Source organism: Aulonocara sp. 'chitande type north' Nkhata Bay, linkage group LG1 (genome assembly GCF_057382095.1).
Source record: "Aulonocara sp. 'chitande type north' Nkhata Bay isolate Kocher_YH1m ecotype deep benthic linkage group LG1, A_spYH_male_GT1.1, whole genome shotgun sequence".
In the NCBI taxonomy this organism is placed as follows: Eukaryota; Metazoa; Chordata; class Actinopteri; order Cichliformes; family Cichlidae; genus Aulonocara; species Aulonocara sp. 'chitande type north' Nkhata Bay.
The window spans coordinates 19,471,791-19,490,846 of NC_141344.1; the positions used below are offsets into that span (position 1 = coordinate 19,471,791).

The 19,056-nt window shown below is 39.7% G+C and overlaps 1 protein-coding gene across 2 annotated transcripts; it reads left to right on the plus strand.

Moving 5' to 3' along the window:
- The first annotated feature begins 3,967 nt into the window (after positions 1–3,967).
- crispld2 (cysteine-rich secretory protein LCCL domain containing 2) lies at positions 3,968–18,585 on the plus strand. 2 transcript variants are annotated; one of them, XM_086287372.1, is made up of 15 exons: positions 3,968–4,121; positions 6,363–6,721; positions 8,130–8,248; positions 10,072–10,204; positions 11,150–11,265; positions 11,663–11,763; positions 11,846–12,028; positions 12,112–12,172; positions 12,287–12,353; positions 12,699–12,829; positions 12,953–12,996; positions 13,117–13,189; positions 13,895–13,970; positions 15,093–15,223; positions 16,976–18,585. In XM_086287372.1, exons 2-15 carry the CDS (start codon positions 6,452–6,454, stop codon positions 17,025–17,027), a joined length of 1,557 nt encoding a protein of 518 aa, XP_086143498.1. In that variant the 5' UTR covers positions 3,968–4,121; positions 6,363–6,451; the 3' UTR covers positions 17,028–18,585. The 2 variants fall into 2 exon arrangements, with proteins under 2 accessions (XP_086143498.1, XP_086143504.1); XM_086287378.1 differs by having other exon boundaries at positions 3,969–4,121; positions 6,322–6,721.
- Positions 18,586–19,056: the final 471 nt, after the last annotated feature.

Genomic DNA, 19,056 nt, shown 5'->3' on the forward strand with positions numbered 1-19,056 from the left:
CGCTATAGGCATCTCACACTTCCTGAATATCCTATTCAAATGACCTCCACTGTTACCAGCTCTTAGTCCAGTAGAGCACCTTTGTGATGTGGTGGAATGGGAGATTGACATCATGTCATATGATTTTATTCCACAAAGAAGAAATGCAGTTCTGGAGGCAGAAAAGACTACAACCTGGTAGTCGGAAAGTGTAACTAATGACCTGCCAAGTGAGTGTATAGTACACATTTGGGACACAGGTAAAAACAACACTGTGCTTCTGCTCTTACTCTAATGTTTATTTGAAATTTAGTAACCTTGAACGAGGTACATGGCATCCTTCAATAAAGATGTTACAAACCTCTAAAGCTTCAGTAAAAAGGCTTCTCCGCACCTAATTCCTGTGTTAGTGCTTACAGTTTACTAATCTTTCCCTCAGTACTTGTGATTTTATGCATTTCCTGTTCCATTACAATCCACCCACTGGCTAGTTTTTATAATCGGCCCCGTGTACCATATGGTTTCTTCATTCACTCTCCCCCAGTTTTTCCTCCTCTTTTACTGCTTCGTGTTTAGAGGTTCACTTGCTCTCAGTTCCCTTCTCAGGAAGGTAAACAACATGGCAACCAGAATTTCAAGGATGTCTGTCCAAACAAACTGTCCTGTCACAGTTGTATGTCACGGATGGTGGTTCCTCCTTGATCTTTACAAAAAGGAAACTTGTTTTCCACCCGCTAATGCTTATATACTACCCAAGTAAACAAGAAGGGGATGTTTGAGTTGTGCAATCCTTCTGTTGTCTTCAACTGAGACTAATGCAGAGTTGAGAGTTTCCAGTTTCCATTTGGCCCGGAATGAATAATATATATCAAGGTTAATGGACCCGTGTAATGAATAACATTTCTGAGAAGTAAGTTATTGTACCTCAACATCTGTAACAAGTCATCAAGGATGGGTTATCTATATCATTACTCTGTCAACAAGTGGCTACAGCACACAACATAGATAAATCCCAAAGGAGTCCCGCTGACTAAATGTAAAACAGAAAAGTACAAATCTGTTAAGCCATTAGGTTTATCTGAAGTATCTGTGCATAAAGAGTTCAAGGAGAGTGACGGTGGCACCATAAAGACAAAAGAAGGGGAGCAGTTTTAAAACAATCTGAAATATACAAATCACAAAGCTCTTGTCCTAAATATTTTAGCCATTAATGTATTCAATGCCTCTGCTCTGCAACGGCACACAAAACAAGTGTTACAAAGCCAGATGGCATTATCCTTACTCCTATCACACGGGCATACAGCTGTGTTATTAGTTTAAAGTCTGGAGTAGTAAGCAGCAAAATATTTGTTAAATAAAACACTCGAATGTATCAGAGATCACACAACCAGAAACTGCTCATCCTCATCTGCTGAGATAAGTATATTTGACACATTAAAGGGGAAACACTTGCCTGTTCTTAGATAATAAGAAATCTGGATACTATTAAATGTTACCTCATATTTACACCGATTGTGATCAAAACCACAATAAGATTCAAATCCGGAATACCAACGATGATAATATCATGAAATCTTATGCAACATGATCGAATATTCACGCTTATTCCCGGCACATGGATGGATTTATGTTTGACTAATCAGTCCGCAACGATTAGTCAGCAAGGTCAAGAACTGAATGAGGTCAGAGCTATTGTGTCATTTTACTGACCTTATCTGCTCGATGCAGCTTGTATTTATATAATTCTATTTTATAGTTCCTTAAAAATGAATAAATGTATTTATTTTCAAAATCTGGATCACAATTCTCTCGAAGCAAGATTTTCCTCATTGAAAACTGGTCTGACGTCCTGTGTAAATATGAAACGTCTCTTACATTTTGTCAGAGAATACTTTATTAGTAATGAAGCTCATCAAGCATGAGCATCACTAAAAGCATCTCTGCAGGGTATGATGGCCAGACTTCCTGTTAAACATGTATTTAAGAAAACAAAAGAAAGCAATAAGAAGAAGAAGTTCAGAGCCTGTGCTGGCAGAGACCGTGTGGGAAGAGAATTTGTCTGGGGATTTAGTTTGCTGGCATGCCCTCTGAGTGCCACGCTCTTGTACATATCTGGTATATTTCAGAATAAAAATCAAGTATACGATGGAATAAAATCTAAACTATTTGGGTCATAACACAGCTAGAACACTGCAGGGTCAGTAAGGCGATATGGCAGCATCATACCATGAAGCCGCTTTTCAGGGCAGACGATTCGTGTTTTCTCATGCAAGCTCACAAAGCCTCCTTCCTTCCTCTTCATTCTCATCCAAATGACGCAAATTATAGGAAGTGCTTTTTTACAGATAAAACCTTCTTAAAAGCTCTACCCTTTGATGTGGCTGCAATTCAGATGAAGCTGATATGTTTCCTACAATTGGCCTTCAGGCCTCCATCTGATCTGGCTGAGATGGTTTTACATGTTCATGTTAAACTGACAATCCAAGACGATGCCATTCAGATTTTACAATCACAAGAAATTACAGATCCTAAATGGGTTGTAAATAATTTATTTTTAAATTATGAGTCCCCACATGTAAGTGCAAGTCAGGATGTAGGACGGCATTCATACCTGCACTTGATAGCCATTGTTAGTTATAAACAGTTTGACCTAAAATAGTGTTTTTTCACCAACAAGGTGATTTCCAGATACATGTTAGCTGAAAATCTGGCATATCCTTGGCGTTCTGTGCCATGAAAAAAATGAGGAAACTGTCAAGTAGAGGACACAAGAAGGGTCTAAAGATTTATCTGGCTCGTCATGATTTGGTGCTCTGTTTTTGCCAATATTGCTCGGGATCTTGTCAAAACTGATGTAATTATAAACACAGAAAAGTAACATAAGATTTTGTTCAACATGTAAAACCATCTGGATTGTATCTGATTGACAGTGGTTTAATTTTTGAGTATGGCAAAGATCCCAAGAACACTGCCACTGCAGTAAAAACATAGATGGATAGAAAAACACACATGGATCACTAGGAGCCATGGATTGGCTTCCCCAGAGCCCGGACCTCAGCATTACTGAAGTAGATCATCTTGACAAAGAACAAAAGGCAGCCAAGAAAAAGAATCCAAGAAGAACTTTGAGTGTCCTTCAAGAAGCCTGGAGAACTATTCCTGAAGACTACTTAAAGAAATTACAAGAAAGCTAGCCTGAGAGCGTCCAGGCTGTGCCGAAAGGTGGCCACACCAAAGATTGACATTCAAGCACTTACGAAACGCACATGCGTCTTATATACTTTATTTCCATGGTTGTTTACACGTTTTTCAGCAAATCGCTTCACCGATTTCCAATTTTCCTTTCAAAATATAACAAAATCGAGAGTGGCTCAAGATTTTTGCGCAGAGCTGTAAGTCATGAGATAAATTATCCTCACAATGACCTGATGGCTCTTTTAAATGGTAGCAGCACTATTTGTTTTGTCTTTTAATAACAGTGAATTACCGGCATTTATATGCAAATTATGACCGAACAGAAAATACTTCCAGCCAATGGACAGTGGTGGATGAACTAATCCAGAAAGCATCGGCAAATTATTTATTAACCATCACAAATCCAATAATTACAACTTATCGATCCTCGTGTGTGGTCTCGAGTTATAATAATGACCCTGGAATTGGCGTCGGCATAAAAAGTTTGTCCTTTAATTTCGTCATGTTTGTTATAACTGCTGATGGTCCACTTATGCGCTTGTTTCTTCTGAAGCGTTTTTTCTTATCTAAGCCAAACGTAAATGACTCATTATAATCCCACCGCCTGCCGCTGGCTGTTTTGACAGACCGCTGATTTACAATATTTGTAAATGTCCTCCTGACATTAGTCTGCGCACTGTGCGCTCTGTGTGCCAAGAACATAGTCTGCTTAAGGGAAGCTGGCGAGTGGGGAGAGACACTAATTTTTTCCTCTGGTCCTAAGGGGTCTCCTTCTCTATATAAGGCTCTCAGAGTTCTCAGGAGTTACACAGTCTCTATGTTCCCCGGGAACACCACCAATAGCAGCAGCCTGCTCCTCTCATAAGAGAATTAACAGCTTTCCGGCGCTCAGAGGAAGCTGCACCGAAAATACTCAATCTACTGGATACTAACAAAGAAACAGAGAGGTGAGCACGCTTTCTTTCTTTCTTTCTTTCTTTCTTTCTTTCTTTCTTTCTTTCTTTCTTTCTCCGAAACAACCCGTACTTTATAATGCACATTCTCTGCAACAGCAGGAAAGGCAGAACTGCCCACCTGGTGAGATTTGCTGCAGATTTATTCATGCACTCACATCGCGATATAAACTTCTGACACATTGTAACTCTGATGTTAGCAAGACACCGGTCTTCAGTGTCTGCAGCCCGGAAAGTGCCGTAGCATGATGGAAACCCTATGTGCAGGAAGTAACCTTATGAGCAAAGCATTTTAAGTGTATTTGGAGGTTATCGATATGATCAAAAGATTATATTTCATTTATGGAAGCCTATATTTTAGAGTTCTGGGACCAGGATATAACAGAAGAAATAACTTACTTAATGATGACCTTTAAGGTTTCTGAAGAAGAAGAAGAAGAAAAAAAAAAGCCCAAACCCCCAAAACAATAAAATGAAATTTAAAAAAGTAATTGCAAATTACAAAAATTTCAAGTAACTGCAAAAAGTTATATAAATGATAGAATCTACATTATGGCATGTGTTTTTGTTTACATTCAGCCTCGTGGTGAGCTGGAGATGAGGTCAGTCCGTCTTTGGATCAGATAGGAGCTCCAGAAGTTGAAAAAGGAGTCAAGTTTACATAGACGAGATGTCGATACGTACGTGCGTTCAGGTTTTCTCCTCTGTCTGTCACTCTGGTATCGAATTCATGAGAGCCTTGAGAAGGGCCCAGACAGAGAAGCTGGTAGAGGTTCAGTGTGAAGACGGGGCACAGGGAAAGAAGAAGGGTGTGGCGGCTGGGCTGCCTGTTGGCTCACAGTTCCCTGAGCTGGCACAGCATGTTGACACAGAGCCGATGCCAGACCTCAGGCTGCATCTCCAGCCAAAGGGAAAGAGGTGAAGGGATTCAAGGATAAGAGCAACCAGTGCAAGCTGGTTTATTTTTCATTTCTTCTCTGATCACCCTGACTGACTGCTCTTCTCTCTTTCTAGAAGTTTATGACTTAGGGATATTTGGTTTAGCTTTAGTTTTGGACGTCTTGCCTCCACCTTGTTGCCTTTCGGAGCGAGGTCAGGTAAAGAGTCAGTTACACAATATTATGAACCTTCCTAATATGTGTGAGGAATGCAGTGTTTTGCCTAATGAGAGCTGAGTGAGAAGTTGTCAGCTTGAACTCAGGTCCCCCTCAGCAGATCTCACTGTGCTGCTTGGCTTGGCTAAAATAACTGGAGTGATACAGGATGGATGTTGTATATAATTAAGGTGCACTAGGTCCAGGTGGGTTATGTACACAGACTTTTTCATACATTTTTAGTCATGAATATAAAACTAATTTATTAGGGACACTTTATGTCATATTAATGTTTATGGTCAAATAATTGAGGTTGTTATGAATAAGACAGATCCTTGTACATTAAGACTGAGGCCACTAAAAATGATCATTTAAGCATTTAATGTCACAATATGTTACAAGCTGATCATGTACACTTCACAGTGTCTGAAAAGGAAACAAAATGCCTCAAATAATCAGCAATTTATCAGATAAATCTAATGGAAGTTTATGATTATAATTTTGTTCATGCTATATGAGAGTGGTTGATTGAACTCTGTGGCCAATATCTGTTTCATACACCTTTCAGTATATTTTATGGCACTGCAAATAAACAAAAACACCTTCATAACCTCAAAAAAATGAACATTGAAGTATTTCTTTTATGCTTTGGCCTAAATAAAACCAAGCATTCAGAAGCTTCTCAAAGAAATGTTGTTATTGCAGGGCAGTTATTTTGGATTGCATCAGAGTCTATTGGCCCAAATAGTAAAACAGTCATAAGATGGCCAAAAGCCGAACTTACACAAAGCAGAACTGCAGAGAAAAAAAAGTCCACCTTTGAGTTAGGAAATTTTATTTTACTGCTCCTCCCCATCACCAAACACTCTTCATCAGTAGGAGTTATAACACATAGCAATGCAAAGGGAATATTGAAGAGTTATCAACTAAAAACAACCTGAAGGAGAGACAGATATTAAAGAAGAGTCTTGCTGTGCAGTCGTTTCTAGGTGTGTGCATTTATTTTGCAACTTTATTAGAAGAAGTGCCTCCTATATTAGTTAAGTGTGGGAAGTGTGTGTGCCCATATTTTGTAATCTGGTCATTTTCTTGAATCACAGAGGAAGGAAACCATCATTGAATCGTCATTTCCACCCTGCAGATTTTATCTGGAACTGTGAAAGGAGCCTCTCTATATCCACAAGCTGCTGTCTAGTCCTAAAGTATAAACTACGCAGCTCAAGTGTCAGGATGACCTGCGCTACAGTGACCTGGCCCCTTGTCCTCGTCCTCGTGCTGTTGTGCATCAGAGACTCGGCTTCCCTCTTCCTGCCAGACTCCAGTGAGCTCAGGAAGCTACTGAGCCGCTATGAGGAGGAAGCAGAGCAGAAAGGCACCAGCAACACAGCTGGTAACAGGACCCGCCGAGCCATCCTCTGGTCAGACCGTGAGGAGATCCTGCAGCTGCACAACAAGCTGAGGGGTGGGGTTTACCCCACCGCTTCAAACATGGAATACATGGTAAGATTATTGACCTATTTCAGTATTATCATGCAGATAAAGCTAACCTTTTACTTTACCCTGGAAAAAAACTGTTATACTTATTTCTTGCACTTGATTTTTTTATTTGCTTTACTTGAGTGGTTTTGCAGAATTCACAGTTCAGTCTTACATTTATTTACCTTATATTGAACCTTCTTCAGCTCATCAGTTTAATCACTGTGTGAAACAAGCTTCTCTTTATGCCAACCTTCATGTTTTTGGCTTTACCTTGCAAACACAGGAGTTGAACAGTAGGTGGGCGGGGCTTCTGTGCTCACAGTCAGGTTGTGCCTGAGATCACGATATAAGGAATATCTCCTCTAAGTGACATCACAAAGAGCCATAGTAAGAGAAGCAGATCTTTTACCATGTATCATCATATATATGATATATATACTCAAATGATATGAACACAGGATTATATATAATATATATAATGATATATAAACATAGCAGCTTCTCAGGTAATTTTCATCTGTCAGCAGCACCAATGAGGTTGGTAATCAGGGTTTTAGTTGACGTACAAAAAGTGGTGTTGCCGTAATAAAAACAATCGTTTCTCTCTGCTGGAAACATGTAGTCAAGATGTTGAACTACTGCCAGCCTGCTGTGCCACGCTTTTATGGGGAGGATAATAATGCTGACTCTGTCCTACCTGCAAACAGCTCAGCACATGCGGCTTGGTTAAAAGAGGAAGGAGAATAAGGCTGGAAAAGGGAAACTTAAGGGACCGCATGGCACATTAATACATAAAGTAGGAGAGGGATTATTGTGGAGACAAAAATAAGCTTATTGAAAACCACGTGCTCCATAAAGTTGAGAGAAGCAGTGGTGGCCTGTGTGTCTCTGGAGTGTGGTTACACTGTGAAGGAAAATGTCTGCAGACTGTCTTTGCTCTCTCAAATTCCAGCGAACAGGCAGTGGATGTGTTTGTGTTAGTGTAAGGGTGTTTGGAGTTACAGTGCTGTCTGTGTGTGCATGTGTTAGCGACCACCAAAAGGCTGGAAATTTACTGAAGGGATGTACTTTGAGGGGCCATGGTGTATGGAGTGTTCAGTCACTTCACAGTGCCCCCTCCAAAGTGGGAGTCAGGTATCTTCTCTGTTTTCCACCCTCTTGTCCACTGCTATAATAAATCCCACTGAGGAAATTTGGATAATTCAGCTGTGATTGCTGGAGATTTGTAGTGGACCAAGGCCAGGCGCTAGGAGCTCCGCTCAAATGTCACCATCTAAGGATATTGTTGTACTTGTGTGCGGCTTAGTTTCAGCTTAATGGGAGAGAAGGAAGTGCAAGAGCAGAAGAGCAGGTTGAGGGAAGGAAAGCATAGTGTGGATTGCACTTGATACAGCAGGTGATGAATGATTGTTTTCTTATATGCATGCAGATTTGGGATGATGAGTTGGAGCGATCTGCCACTCAGTGGGCAGAGGAGTGTCAGTGGGACCATGGACCTCAGGACCTGCTCATGTCTATTGGACAAAACCTGGCAGTTCACTGGGGCAGGTGAGACACATTCTTATTAAATATGAATATTTTATTGCTTTATTTTGGAAAATGACTTTTTTTCAAAATCTGAGAAAAAAAATCATTGGACCTTATCCTCTTCTGTACTTTGTAGATTATTTGTTAGACATTTGTAGGAATGCGACCACCTTTGATGTTGAATAACCATCTAACTGATGTCATGGACGTTTTTTTTTATGTCCATTTGAGATGTGTGGACGTCCTTGTTAGAATTTCTGGCAAGAGAAAGTTCATCTAAATATGTATATAATGTATATATTAAACAAAATAAGGTAAGTTCACTACACAACAAATAAACTGGAATTTAGATGTAAAAACTGTAAATGGCTAAAAAATTTTTTTTTTAGTGATGCTAGACATCTGTTGACAACCATGTACTGACCACATTGCATTGCTGTTCAAAAAACAAAACAAAGCAATGAATTCCTTCTTTGCAATAGTCAAAGCTTTATTTCTCACTTTGTAAGAGCGTGAGGAGGCTTGTGTTCTACATGCGTTCATTCACCTTATTGTGACCAGTTTTGATGAAGGGGATAACACCTGGTTTTCAGCCATGTTTGCTGGGTAATTTGTATTAAGCAAAATACAGATAAAAGACTTTAATCAGTGGACGTAAGGCTGTTAATCAACATGGCCATGCCCCCTAATATTAAGTCCCAAACAAGTGAGTTATAATCCCACTCCTCCTCTCAACTGTGCAGTTTTCGTTTTAAGTTAAACCAAAAAGGGCTTGTATGAGTTTGTAAGAATTCAAATTTCATAGCTAAAGTTGGGTCTCAGCCCTTTAAGGTGGCTGCTTGATCAACAGGAGTTTTAAACATGCTCTAGGACTAGCACGGTGGAATTGTTAGTCAGTCAGTCCACCATTTTTAGCCCAGAATAAAAAATCTGAGCAGCTACTATATGGATTAAGAGCAACTTTATTTCCACTGCTCCTTTAAGCAGATTTGCAATCATTTTTCTGAAGGCTATAAATCTGAACTTTAACTGAGTGGCAGTTTTCTTGTAGCTTTTTTGTACCAAGTGACTCCTAAACGTCCTTATAAGAGATTATCATCAACTCTAAGCAAAAGTGATGAATGTTGTACTTGAGCTACTTAAACTATAACAAAAGTGTCAGTGCATGAACCATAGGTATTGCTAGTCCTTGTTCATATGGAGTCTGATATGAATGAGGTTGTGTGTGTGTGTCCAAGTGGACATCAGACAGTAGGCCTCTGTGTTTAATAGTGTATGGCTATCGCAGCAGGTGCCCTTCCAGGAATCTGCCCTCATTCTCACAAACCCATTCCCCCTTCCTACTCCCTTCTTTTCTTCCTGTGCCAAAAAACCCTGATGCGGAGTCATTTTTTCACTCCCCCTCTGCTCTCCATTTATAAGCTCTGCACGTTTCAACACCGTAAAAAGAGATGTTTATAATAGGAGCTAGAATTGATTTGTTAAACTGGGAAGCTGTGTTTAGCTTTGCTCTAATTCTTTTTGTTGTTGTCTTTTAGCTTGATTTGATTCCCTCTGTTATGGAGGGAACAGACTGCTGTTCCGTGTGCCAGGTTATATTCAGACTCATCATTTGAGGACAAAAGGGTTAGAGCAAGGGTAGAGCAAGGCAGGTTCATGTAGTTTCTCAAGTCTAGCCAAAGCACCTGGCAGATACCCCAGATGTTTCCCTTTTGCCCCTGGTACCCTGTGACTGAGCCTACTGTCTGTTTGTGTGTGTGTGTGTGTGTGTGTGTGTGTGTGTGTGTGTGTGTGTGTGTGTGTGTGTGTGTGTGTGTGTGTGTGTGTGTGTGTGTATCCTACAGATACCGTTCACCTTCCTCCCACGTCCAATCCTGGTACGATGAAGTGAAGGACTACACCTACCCCTACCCTCATGAATGCAATCCCTGGTGTCCAGAACGTTGCTCTGGGCCAATGTGCACTCATTACACCCAGGTGAGACAAATACAAGAAAAAGGTTTGTCATCTTTGTTTGAAGCCCACAATTAACTCTGCATAGCATAACACAACTGAATCTCTGACTTAAGTGTTGGTGGTCAAGTCAGAATGTGGGTAATGTTGGCACCATATTTGGACAAGTAAAAAGAATACATGAAATTTCCACTGCACCATCTGCTGCATTGGGAGTCTGACAGTTTAAATTTAAGCTGGTGGACTGCTCTTTTAAGAAATCCCTGAGCAGTAACTTATAAACCTGCTCTTAACTTGATCAATTACTACAAGAACCTGCAAAGTTTGATAACTTGATGCAAATAATTCAAGAGAAGGGACAGAAAAAAGTTTGTTTTTTTTAAAAAAAAGAAAAAAGAAAGAAAGAAAGACGCTCAAAAGAAACAGGAATGAATGAGCCTGCTGACTCACTGCTTCCACTGAACATTCCTGAAGGGGGAGAGTGCACGTTTGGGAGGAAAGCTTGGAGACGCTTTCGAATATGATGTCTTGTATTCCCTGTCAAATGGCACATCATTCATCTGCAACACCACTGCAGGAGCTTTCCGTTTCGTGAGCTGCGTTATTTTACTGTGGACAGTTCTGGGGCTTGGAGAATTTCTTTCCAAGTTAAGATATTAAAAACTGACATTTCCTCCTTCTAACTGGATGATGAAAATACTCCCGGTTGTGTCACAGAGGGCAAACTGGGTTCACGTGATGACCACGTGACTGAAGAAGAATAACAGAACAGGCAGTCTTGGAAATCCCAAAGGCCTCATTAGTTATAACTGCCTAAATAGGTGCTTCCTCTGGAATGATGGTGGACCTATGTGAGGAAAGAGAGGCAACAAATCTAGGTTACGAGATCGACTGTTTACTTTTCTGTGTGTCCTTTCGGAAATTGTACGTGCTAATGTTTGCCATTTACTTTCCCCTCCCCTTTTACAGCTGGTGTGGGCAACTACTAACCGAGTGGGCTGCGCTGTGCACGTGTGCCCAAGGATGAACGTGTGGGGAGAAATATGGGAGAATTCTGTTTACCTTGTGTGCAACTATTCCCCAAAGTAAGATCAGTATTCCTCCATGCTGTACTGATCGTTAACACCTCTGGTCTCCAGGCTCTTGTTTACATACCTTCTCTTTACAGGGCTCACAAAAGCTGCATTTTGAGTTGTTAATATAGTTGTACTGTAGATAAGAAACACTAGCTGTCCAAAGCATTCATATGACATATTGTTGCCATTAAAATTCCTCCAGAAGTCAGAGTAAAAATAGTAATTATGAGGTACGGGGAAAGAAAATAAGATCAGAGTAGGAGTTTGTTTTCCAGACAGCCTATGAGATGTAATTGCCTTAGAGACAAAGAGGAGTGTTTTTGCTACAAGGTCACGAACCCAGTGACGTTGACTCATGGTTAATTTCCACCTTACTCAAGACGCCCATTGTTCAAAATTTCTGCAGGGGCAACTGGATTGGAGAGGCTCCATACCAGCATGGCCGACCTTGTTCCCAGTGCCCTCCAAGCTATGGAGGAGGATGCAGAAATAACCTTTGCTACAAAGGTGAGCGAACCCACGCGATTTTCCCTCAGTCATTTTAACATTAAACTGGTTACCAAGCTGAACCCTATCTGTCCTTTTACAGACTCTCAGCAGCCAGAGATTGAAGACATGAATGAGGTGGAGAAGCCTCAGGTCCCACTGCCACCTCGTACCACTGCCAGACCTAAAACTATTGCTCCAAAGAAACCTGTGTCCAGACCCTCCAGTCCCAAGAACACTAATCCCAGGACAACGCCTTCAAAAGCTCCCAGCAGCACTTTTCTTGGTAGCTATAGCAACTGTATACCTATCAAAATCATCATGAATTTTAATATTTTACACTTTTTAATATGTTTTTTTCCCTTGCAGCTCACAATATTAAGTGTGAGACAAGACTGCGAGATAAATGCCGTGGCTCAACCTGCAGCAGGTGAGGTTATTTCAGTGTGTTTTAATGTAAAATTAGTTTAAGATTTGCAAATAAGATAACACAGTTTGCAGTATCCATGCACTGTGGTGGCCAACTTGCTTTCTGACTCTGCAGATACAACTGTCCTGCTAACTGTGTGCAAAAGAAAGGAAAAGTTTGGGGAACTGTCACTTATGATGTGGTGAGTCTGTCCTGTATGAAGCAAACTTACTGCATCATGCAGCAGTTTATAATGGGACCGTAAACGTGGTTTAGTCTGGTTTCACACTGGACGACAACATATAAGGCACTAAATAATATCTCATATGTATCCTGTATGTAAAATAGGCTTCAGGACATCCAAGTATTAGGTTTTTCCTAAAATTCCGGTTTTATCATTTATCCTAATCTAATGAGTGTTGTTTTCACATTTTTTAAATTCTTTTCTCGCATTATGGAACTGTTTTGATTTGGTATTTGATTTGTAAATAAGAGCTTTGCTATTTTTACAGGATTTTCACCCAGCGTTTGTTTTTCATTGTTTCAGCAATCAAGTATTTGCCGAGCTGCTATCCATCATGGTGTGATTGACAACAACGGAGGACTAATCGATATCTCCAGAATGGATAAGTTACCATTCTTTGTCAGATCTACAAAGAATGGCATTGAGTCTCTCAGGTAGATATATGTACTCTGAAGGGAACATATAGGAAACAAATGTGCCTGCTTCTGTGACTAACACAATGAAATAATTTGGTTTCGGAAGACTTTACAGGTTTCTAAATTTGATGTGTTTTACAGTAAATATAAAGCTGGAAATGCCTTCACAGTGGCCAGAGTGAAAGGTAAGTGAAGCATTTCTTTTGTTCGGAGGAGCTTTGAGTCACGATTGTGTGCTGATTTGCATTATTTTCAGATATATATTAGAGTTTTAAGTGATTTTCTTTTCTCTCTCTCTGTGACAGAAATGACAGCTGATTGTTACACCACAGTGGCTGAAATCTGCCCTTACAAAGAACCAAACTCACACTGTCCAAGGTGTCACCACACATCCAACATTTGATTACTCAAAAACAGCTTTTTACTACAACAGTAGATGACATATTTAATGCTTGTCCTCTCAGATAAAAAGTAAATTAAAGTAAATGGACACTTGGTGTTTGTATTAGTTATTTACATTATTGTACAAAGGTTCTGAGACACCCCACATTTCTTTATATTTTGCTAGGAAAATGGGAAATAGTTTCTTGAAACTTGTGCAAACATACATAGAAACATGGTGTAAAGGGCTAAAATAGAGTTTGTACAATTCTGATGAGCTGCAAAATCAAAATTTGGTACGAGCACCTTCATTCTTCAGCATACATTAATAGTTTAACAAACAATAAATATATCCCCCTGAAGATTGTCAGGTAAAAGGACATAACTGAAAATCAAGAACAAGAACAAACAAGTCTGGCTCCTTGGAAGCGAAATATGAAGAAGGGTGGGAGGGGTGGCCCAAGACTTTTGCACAGCACTGTATGCATAGCAAATAAATAGTTTCGAATTTAATATAATGCAGTTGAAAATAAAATGTAAATGTTTGTCTTTTTGCCAACTACATCCGTTAACTGAGAATATAGGAATGCTAAATGAAAGTGCTAAAATATTACCACTTATTGAAGAAACCCTCCCATAGCAAAACATCTTTCTATGACTCTTGTCTGTCAGATTTATACTCAAGTGCAATTTGTTTCTCAGAGTCTTCTGTCCAGAGAACTGCAAGGCTCAGCCCTCATACTGGTCGCCTGTTATTGGAAACAAGATTTACACAGATGTAAGTAACACTAGCTTCCAATCTGTATCTTCTGAATTAAGGGGCAATAAACCACAATCAAGTAAACGTATGTGTTTCAGTTTGTGCAACTAATACACAACCTACCTGCTGGTGTGTACTTTTATGTGCTTTTAAAGTGTATGTTTTATTCCAATAATGCTAGGATGGTAGGAATAAAAAAATAAATAAAAAAAATTAGCTGATTGTTTATTATAACTTGTTGGCCTCCTCAGCAAAAACGGGGAGATGTCTGAATGATTATGTCTGCGTGATTATGTTGCATGGCCATGAACAACAGCTGAATCATAGGATCATGGAGAATTGGAGTAATGAAATGACAAACCGGAGAATGTCTTTGACTCTATAGGGCTTTACCACTCAAGCATTATCTCAAACTAAGTGCCTCTTTTTCACTGAAGAAGACACAGAAAGAAATACTCCTAGGAAGACTGGTTTAGAATATCTCTCTGAAGTGACTTAAAAAGATGTTTACAGTGGAGAGGACACTGTAAAGTGCCCTTCAGACTAAACATATCAGATGTAAAATGTAAAAGCTTTTATGTTACTTTCGAAGTTTATTTTAGAGCTGCTAATCTGTGAATTCACATGAGGTCAATGCTGGGTTTAAAGAGCTTAACCACTGATGAAACTGACTCTTAACCAGATCACAGGTCCTCTGAGGTCCTGAAACAAGCACACTTGACTCATAACAAATGCCCAGCACCCAGGAATGCTTTGCAATCTGAGGCACCCACATCTGTTTCCACAGTGGTGTATAAGCTGAATGTTGGTTAAACATGAGGCATAAACTGTCTGGTTACAATCTCTGGTAGGGTGTATGGACAGTCTGATCTATGTTTGGAGTAGAAATGATTGATTGTACTCCAAACTGTTGATAAGAGCTCATGGTCTGTTTTGCTGGAGCCATGCTTCTGGCTCAAACTCTACTCCTTGAGTGTGTGTGTGTGTGTGTGTGTGTGTGTGGTTGCTGACGTCTTTCTGTAAAATATATTTCATGCTGTATTAAACAATTATTAAACTGAAGTAATGTTTGCACAGTGAAAAAGTGGTTTTCCATCTTTTTAAATCCTCTCTCAAGTTCACCATATCTTCTCTTCACAGAACTCCAGCATTTGCAAAGCGGCCATCCATGCAGGCGTAATCAAACCCAATGGCGGTTTTGTTGATGTTTTGCCTCTGGACAAGAGAAAGAGCTACACAGGAGTTCTGAAAAATGGCATCCAATCTGAAAGGTACTGCTCCACAGGGATTTTGGAGATTACTATTATTCCTGACAACTATGTTTAAAATGTAGCCCTTTAAACAAGCAATTGCCAACAGTGAGGAGTAAAAACTCCTTTTAACAGGAAGAACGCTTCGGCAGATCCAGGCTCTGTTAGGGGCAGCCATCTGCCACTACTAGTTGGAGGTCAGGGGGGAAGTTAGGATAGCAAAAAGGCACACCGTGGGAGAGAGAGGCAGAGTTTAGTTATTAAACGAAATATAGCAATGGTGTATAAACACATAGAGAGGGAAAACACATGAGTAAAGAAGAAAAGGTCAGTGGATCAAGGGAAGCCCCAGCAGCATCAGTAACTCAAGGGAGGATTCAGAGACACCTGTTCCATCTCAAACTATATGCTTTATCAAAAAGGGACATTTTATTTCTCTTTTAGGAGGAGTTAATTTAATAAAAATCAAATTAAAGTTAATCGAAGGTGTAGTTTTATATCAAATTTTGTATAAAGTGTAGTCACCAAAAAGTCAAATGCAACTGAAATAAAAACCAGAAGCTTGCTGAAATTTAGACAAGTAAACTGTCCAAGAGAGTCTGAAATAGAACAAGGCACTTTTAGCTGCTCCCTTATTTCGAATGGATGGACACTGGATGCTTTTCCTGATACAACTCTTTCATTTCTCCAGGTTTAGGACCAGACCTGAGATTACATTAGCTCGTGACCCCTTGAGACTGGGTTTGTGTCTCCTCCCAGTCTCAAACTGGGGATCTGTCGTGTTTAAGGTGAATGTGTTAACCATTACACCTTGGAGCTGTAAAAGAGACTATAAAATATGCCAGAGAAAAGTGCTTTTATTCACTATACCCTATCTTGATTTATGTGCACTGTAATACTGCAAGTAGTGGGTTCCCTTCATGCACACTATGCTTCTCAAATCAGTCTCACATCTGTGGCCGGCTCCAGTGGACTAAGCTCAGGCAAAGAAGCCCTTGTGGCCAGTTCTAGTGGCATATGGGGTTGTAAGAGTAATGGTGTGGTTTGGTGTGTGGACGGCCCACACATGGGACCTTTGCTTACTTTACTCAGGCATTTCAATTGAGTGTGCAAAGTGCTGAATGGTCAAAAGCATGCCAAGTCTTATTCTCTGAAATCTAATGCAGAGCTGTGAAGGTTTCACTCGGGGCATTCGGATAGGAGGTCAGTAGATGGCTGAGAGAAAGTCTGTGCCATGTGCCAACATCATGGCAGGGTGGGCAGCTTGGATTACTGGGGAAGTAATCACATCCTATCCAATTACTCGAGGCTGGAAATGCTGTCAGCCACTTAGAGTGCTTTCCTATATGGACAATTATTTGTGATTAGATACCAGTTGCACTGGCCTATCATGATTATGTAGCATGGCAAGACTTTGAGATATTTCCGCTAATGAACAAATTACAGCTGTCCAGTTCAACACATGAGGTAATTGGAAGATTCAGTCACAGAAATATAAATACAATGAGTGATTCTGCAAATGTGTCCTTTCCTCCTAAATGTATCATGTGCACCAGGACTGTGTGCTTTTGATGGCTCTGATTGGTTGAGGAACTGGAGGGGTCTCATTTGACTTAAAGGAGCACACAAACTCACGGGAAAGCAAGATTATTCCACATTTGCTCCTTCACCTTTGATCAGGCTTCTGAAATTTGCTTCTCAGAATTTTGAAAGAACATACTTTTTCATGGTGTAGTGATAAAATTAACACTTTTTTGTCATGTCCATTTGCAGCAGAAGCAACATGGAGGGAGGATCCTTCCGAGTCTTTACTGTGAGGCAGTGAGACTTAAGTTCAGTAACCTGAAGACCAACAGAGTCACCTCAGCTGCTCTCGAAGAGAAGAAAGTGCCCATAGCTTTGATGCCATGGCTGTTTGTCTGTCCCATCTGACTGACAGAAACTTTCCCCACTCAGTTAACAAACAGTAGTCATACAGTAAAATTCATCCACTCATCCAACACATTGATAGTCCTTCATGTTCCTTCATCTTTTCTTAGACTTACATAATCTGTGAATACAGAATTTTTTTTTTAATTATATTATATAAAATGCATTGAACAGCTGGTGCTGGAAGTTTTGAGTTAGACTTGTGTTACAAAAAGCAATATGTTTACATTGGTGTTCTTATTACAAGTGTTATTTGTTTTTCATACACAGGAATGTATCCAGATCACACTGTATTTAATCATTGTGTACAGAATATATTATATTTTGTTTTTTTTAAAGAAATAATAACATGTTTAAGTTCTAGCCATTTAAAAAATATATAGCCCTCTTCTTCATCATTGCTTTTCTAATTCTTAGCAGCGAAGTCCAAGTTTAGTGTGAGCAAAGATGTTTTGCTGGGTTTTTTTGACCAGAAATTTTGAAGCACAAATATTCTGCGAAATGAATGTGTATAAAGGCAGCAGGCACTGCTGGAGAGAAGTAATATTTTCCTTAAGAAGACTAGTGTTGCTTCAGTGCCTGCCATGTGGATGGAGAGCCGGTGTAGGTGAGACAGTTTGTGCACTTATAATAATAAGTAGTAACATCCCAATTTATATTTATTAACTGCTCAGTGCTTTCTTCTTTTCTTTGTTTCTAATAAATACATTTCATGAAAATGCAAAATGCTCCCCCCCTTCCCACGTGAGACCGTTGAATGTGTTGCATGTTTCAGGTACAAAGAGTGCTTTTTGTTCAGAGACTGGACCACGTTGTGAAGGTTTGACACTAACACTGTGCAGAACACACAGGAGACAAGTGTAATATCTCTCACCATAGTGGATTAAAGCACGGTTGTGTTTGGTCAGGTCTGATTAATAGTTTTGCTCTTCATTTAGCTCTGTGATATAATTTTACATGCACAGACATGAGGGAATGATACTCAGTAGAAACGAATGAAATAAATGTAAAGTCCATTTTGTGTAGAAGTGCTGCCCTCCTGCAAAACACACCCAACATCATAGTCCCATTTAGCCCGTTTAACCTACCTGCTGGTTTTCTTCTTTTCCAACTTCCTGTCTCTTTATCCTACCTCAGTCCTATCGCTGTGCTTAGTATTTAGATCTTTTCTATGTGGGAATTTTGTGGAAAACGCTAAAGGTTTTGTAAAGTTGTGGGATCTGTAAATACTAAGATTTTTGTTTTTGAATCATCTTTATACAGTAAGATTAAAATTAAGTAATTGTGTGAATTTGTTTCAATTGTCTTGGATGTATTGCGTTTATACAGGTTTAGGGTGCCTTCTATACTTTTTGCACAGTTTGAAAATCGAGTGTCTTACAAATCCCAGTGTACACAATTCTTTTTTTCTTTTAAATTAAAAAGTCTTGTCAAATATGATATTTTAGAAATCATTACGCATCATGGGTGTTATTTTGTGATTTTTTTTTGTGTGTTTGTGAGCAATAATATTTGAAGAATGAGCCGCTTTACTAAGTAAAGGATAATATCCATATCCAGAAAAGTGAAGCAACCCTTAGCTTACTCTTAGCTACATAAGGTCCTGACTTCATGACCATGAAATGTTACAAGTCTGGCTTTAACTGGTGTCCACAGTAACGTGGTTGAAACCAATGCCTGTGCAGATTGCAAAAAAATGTATTTTAATAAGATCTTGTAACTGTATTAAATGTACTTTGGCCTCAATGTTGGACTAAAATCTGTGTGACATGAATTATGAATGAAATTTAGATCCAGGCCACCCAGGATTTGTCCATTATCTTTGGAAAAATATAACTGACCATGTTCACAACCTGGCTCTGCTTCTTGTGGGCACAAGCATAATGGGCGGAGCTGAGCAACACAAATAGGGATCACTTCTCACG

Excerpts from the sequence above, each read along its gene's own strand:
- crispld2 (XM_086287372.1), top strand. The coding sequence starts at position 6,452 with ATGACCTGCGCTACAGTGACCTGGCCCCTTGTCCTCGTCCTCGTGCTG. Across the intron at positions 12,997-13,116 it reads CACAGTGGCCAGAGTGAAAG|AAATGACAGCTGATTGTTAC; the intron begins GTAAGTGAAGCA and ends TCTCTGTGACAG. Across the intron at positions 13,190-13,894 it reads CCAAACTCACACTGTCCAAG|AGTCTTCTGTCCAGAGAACT; the intron begins GTGTCACCACAC and ends TTTGTTTCTCAG.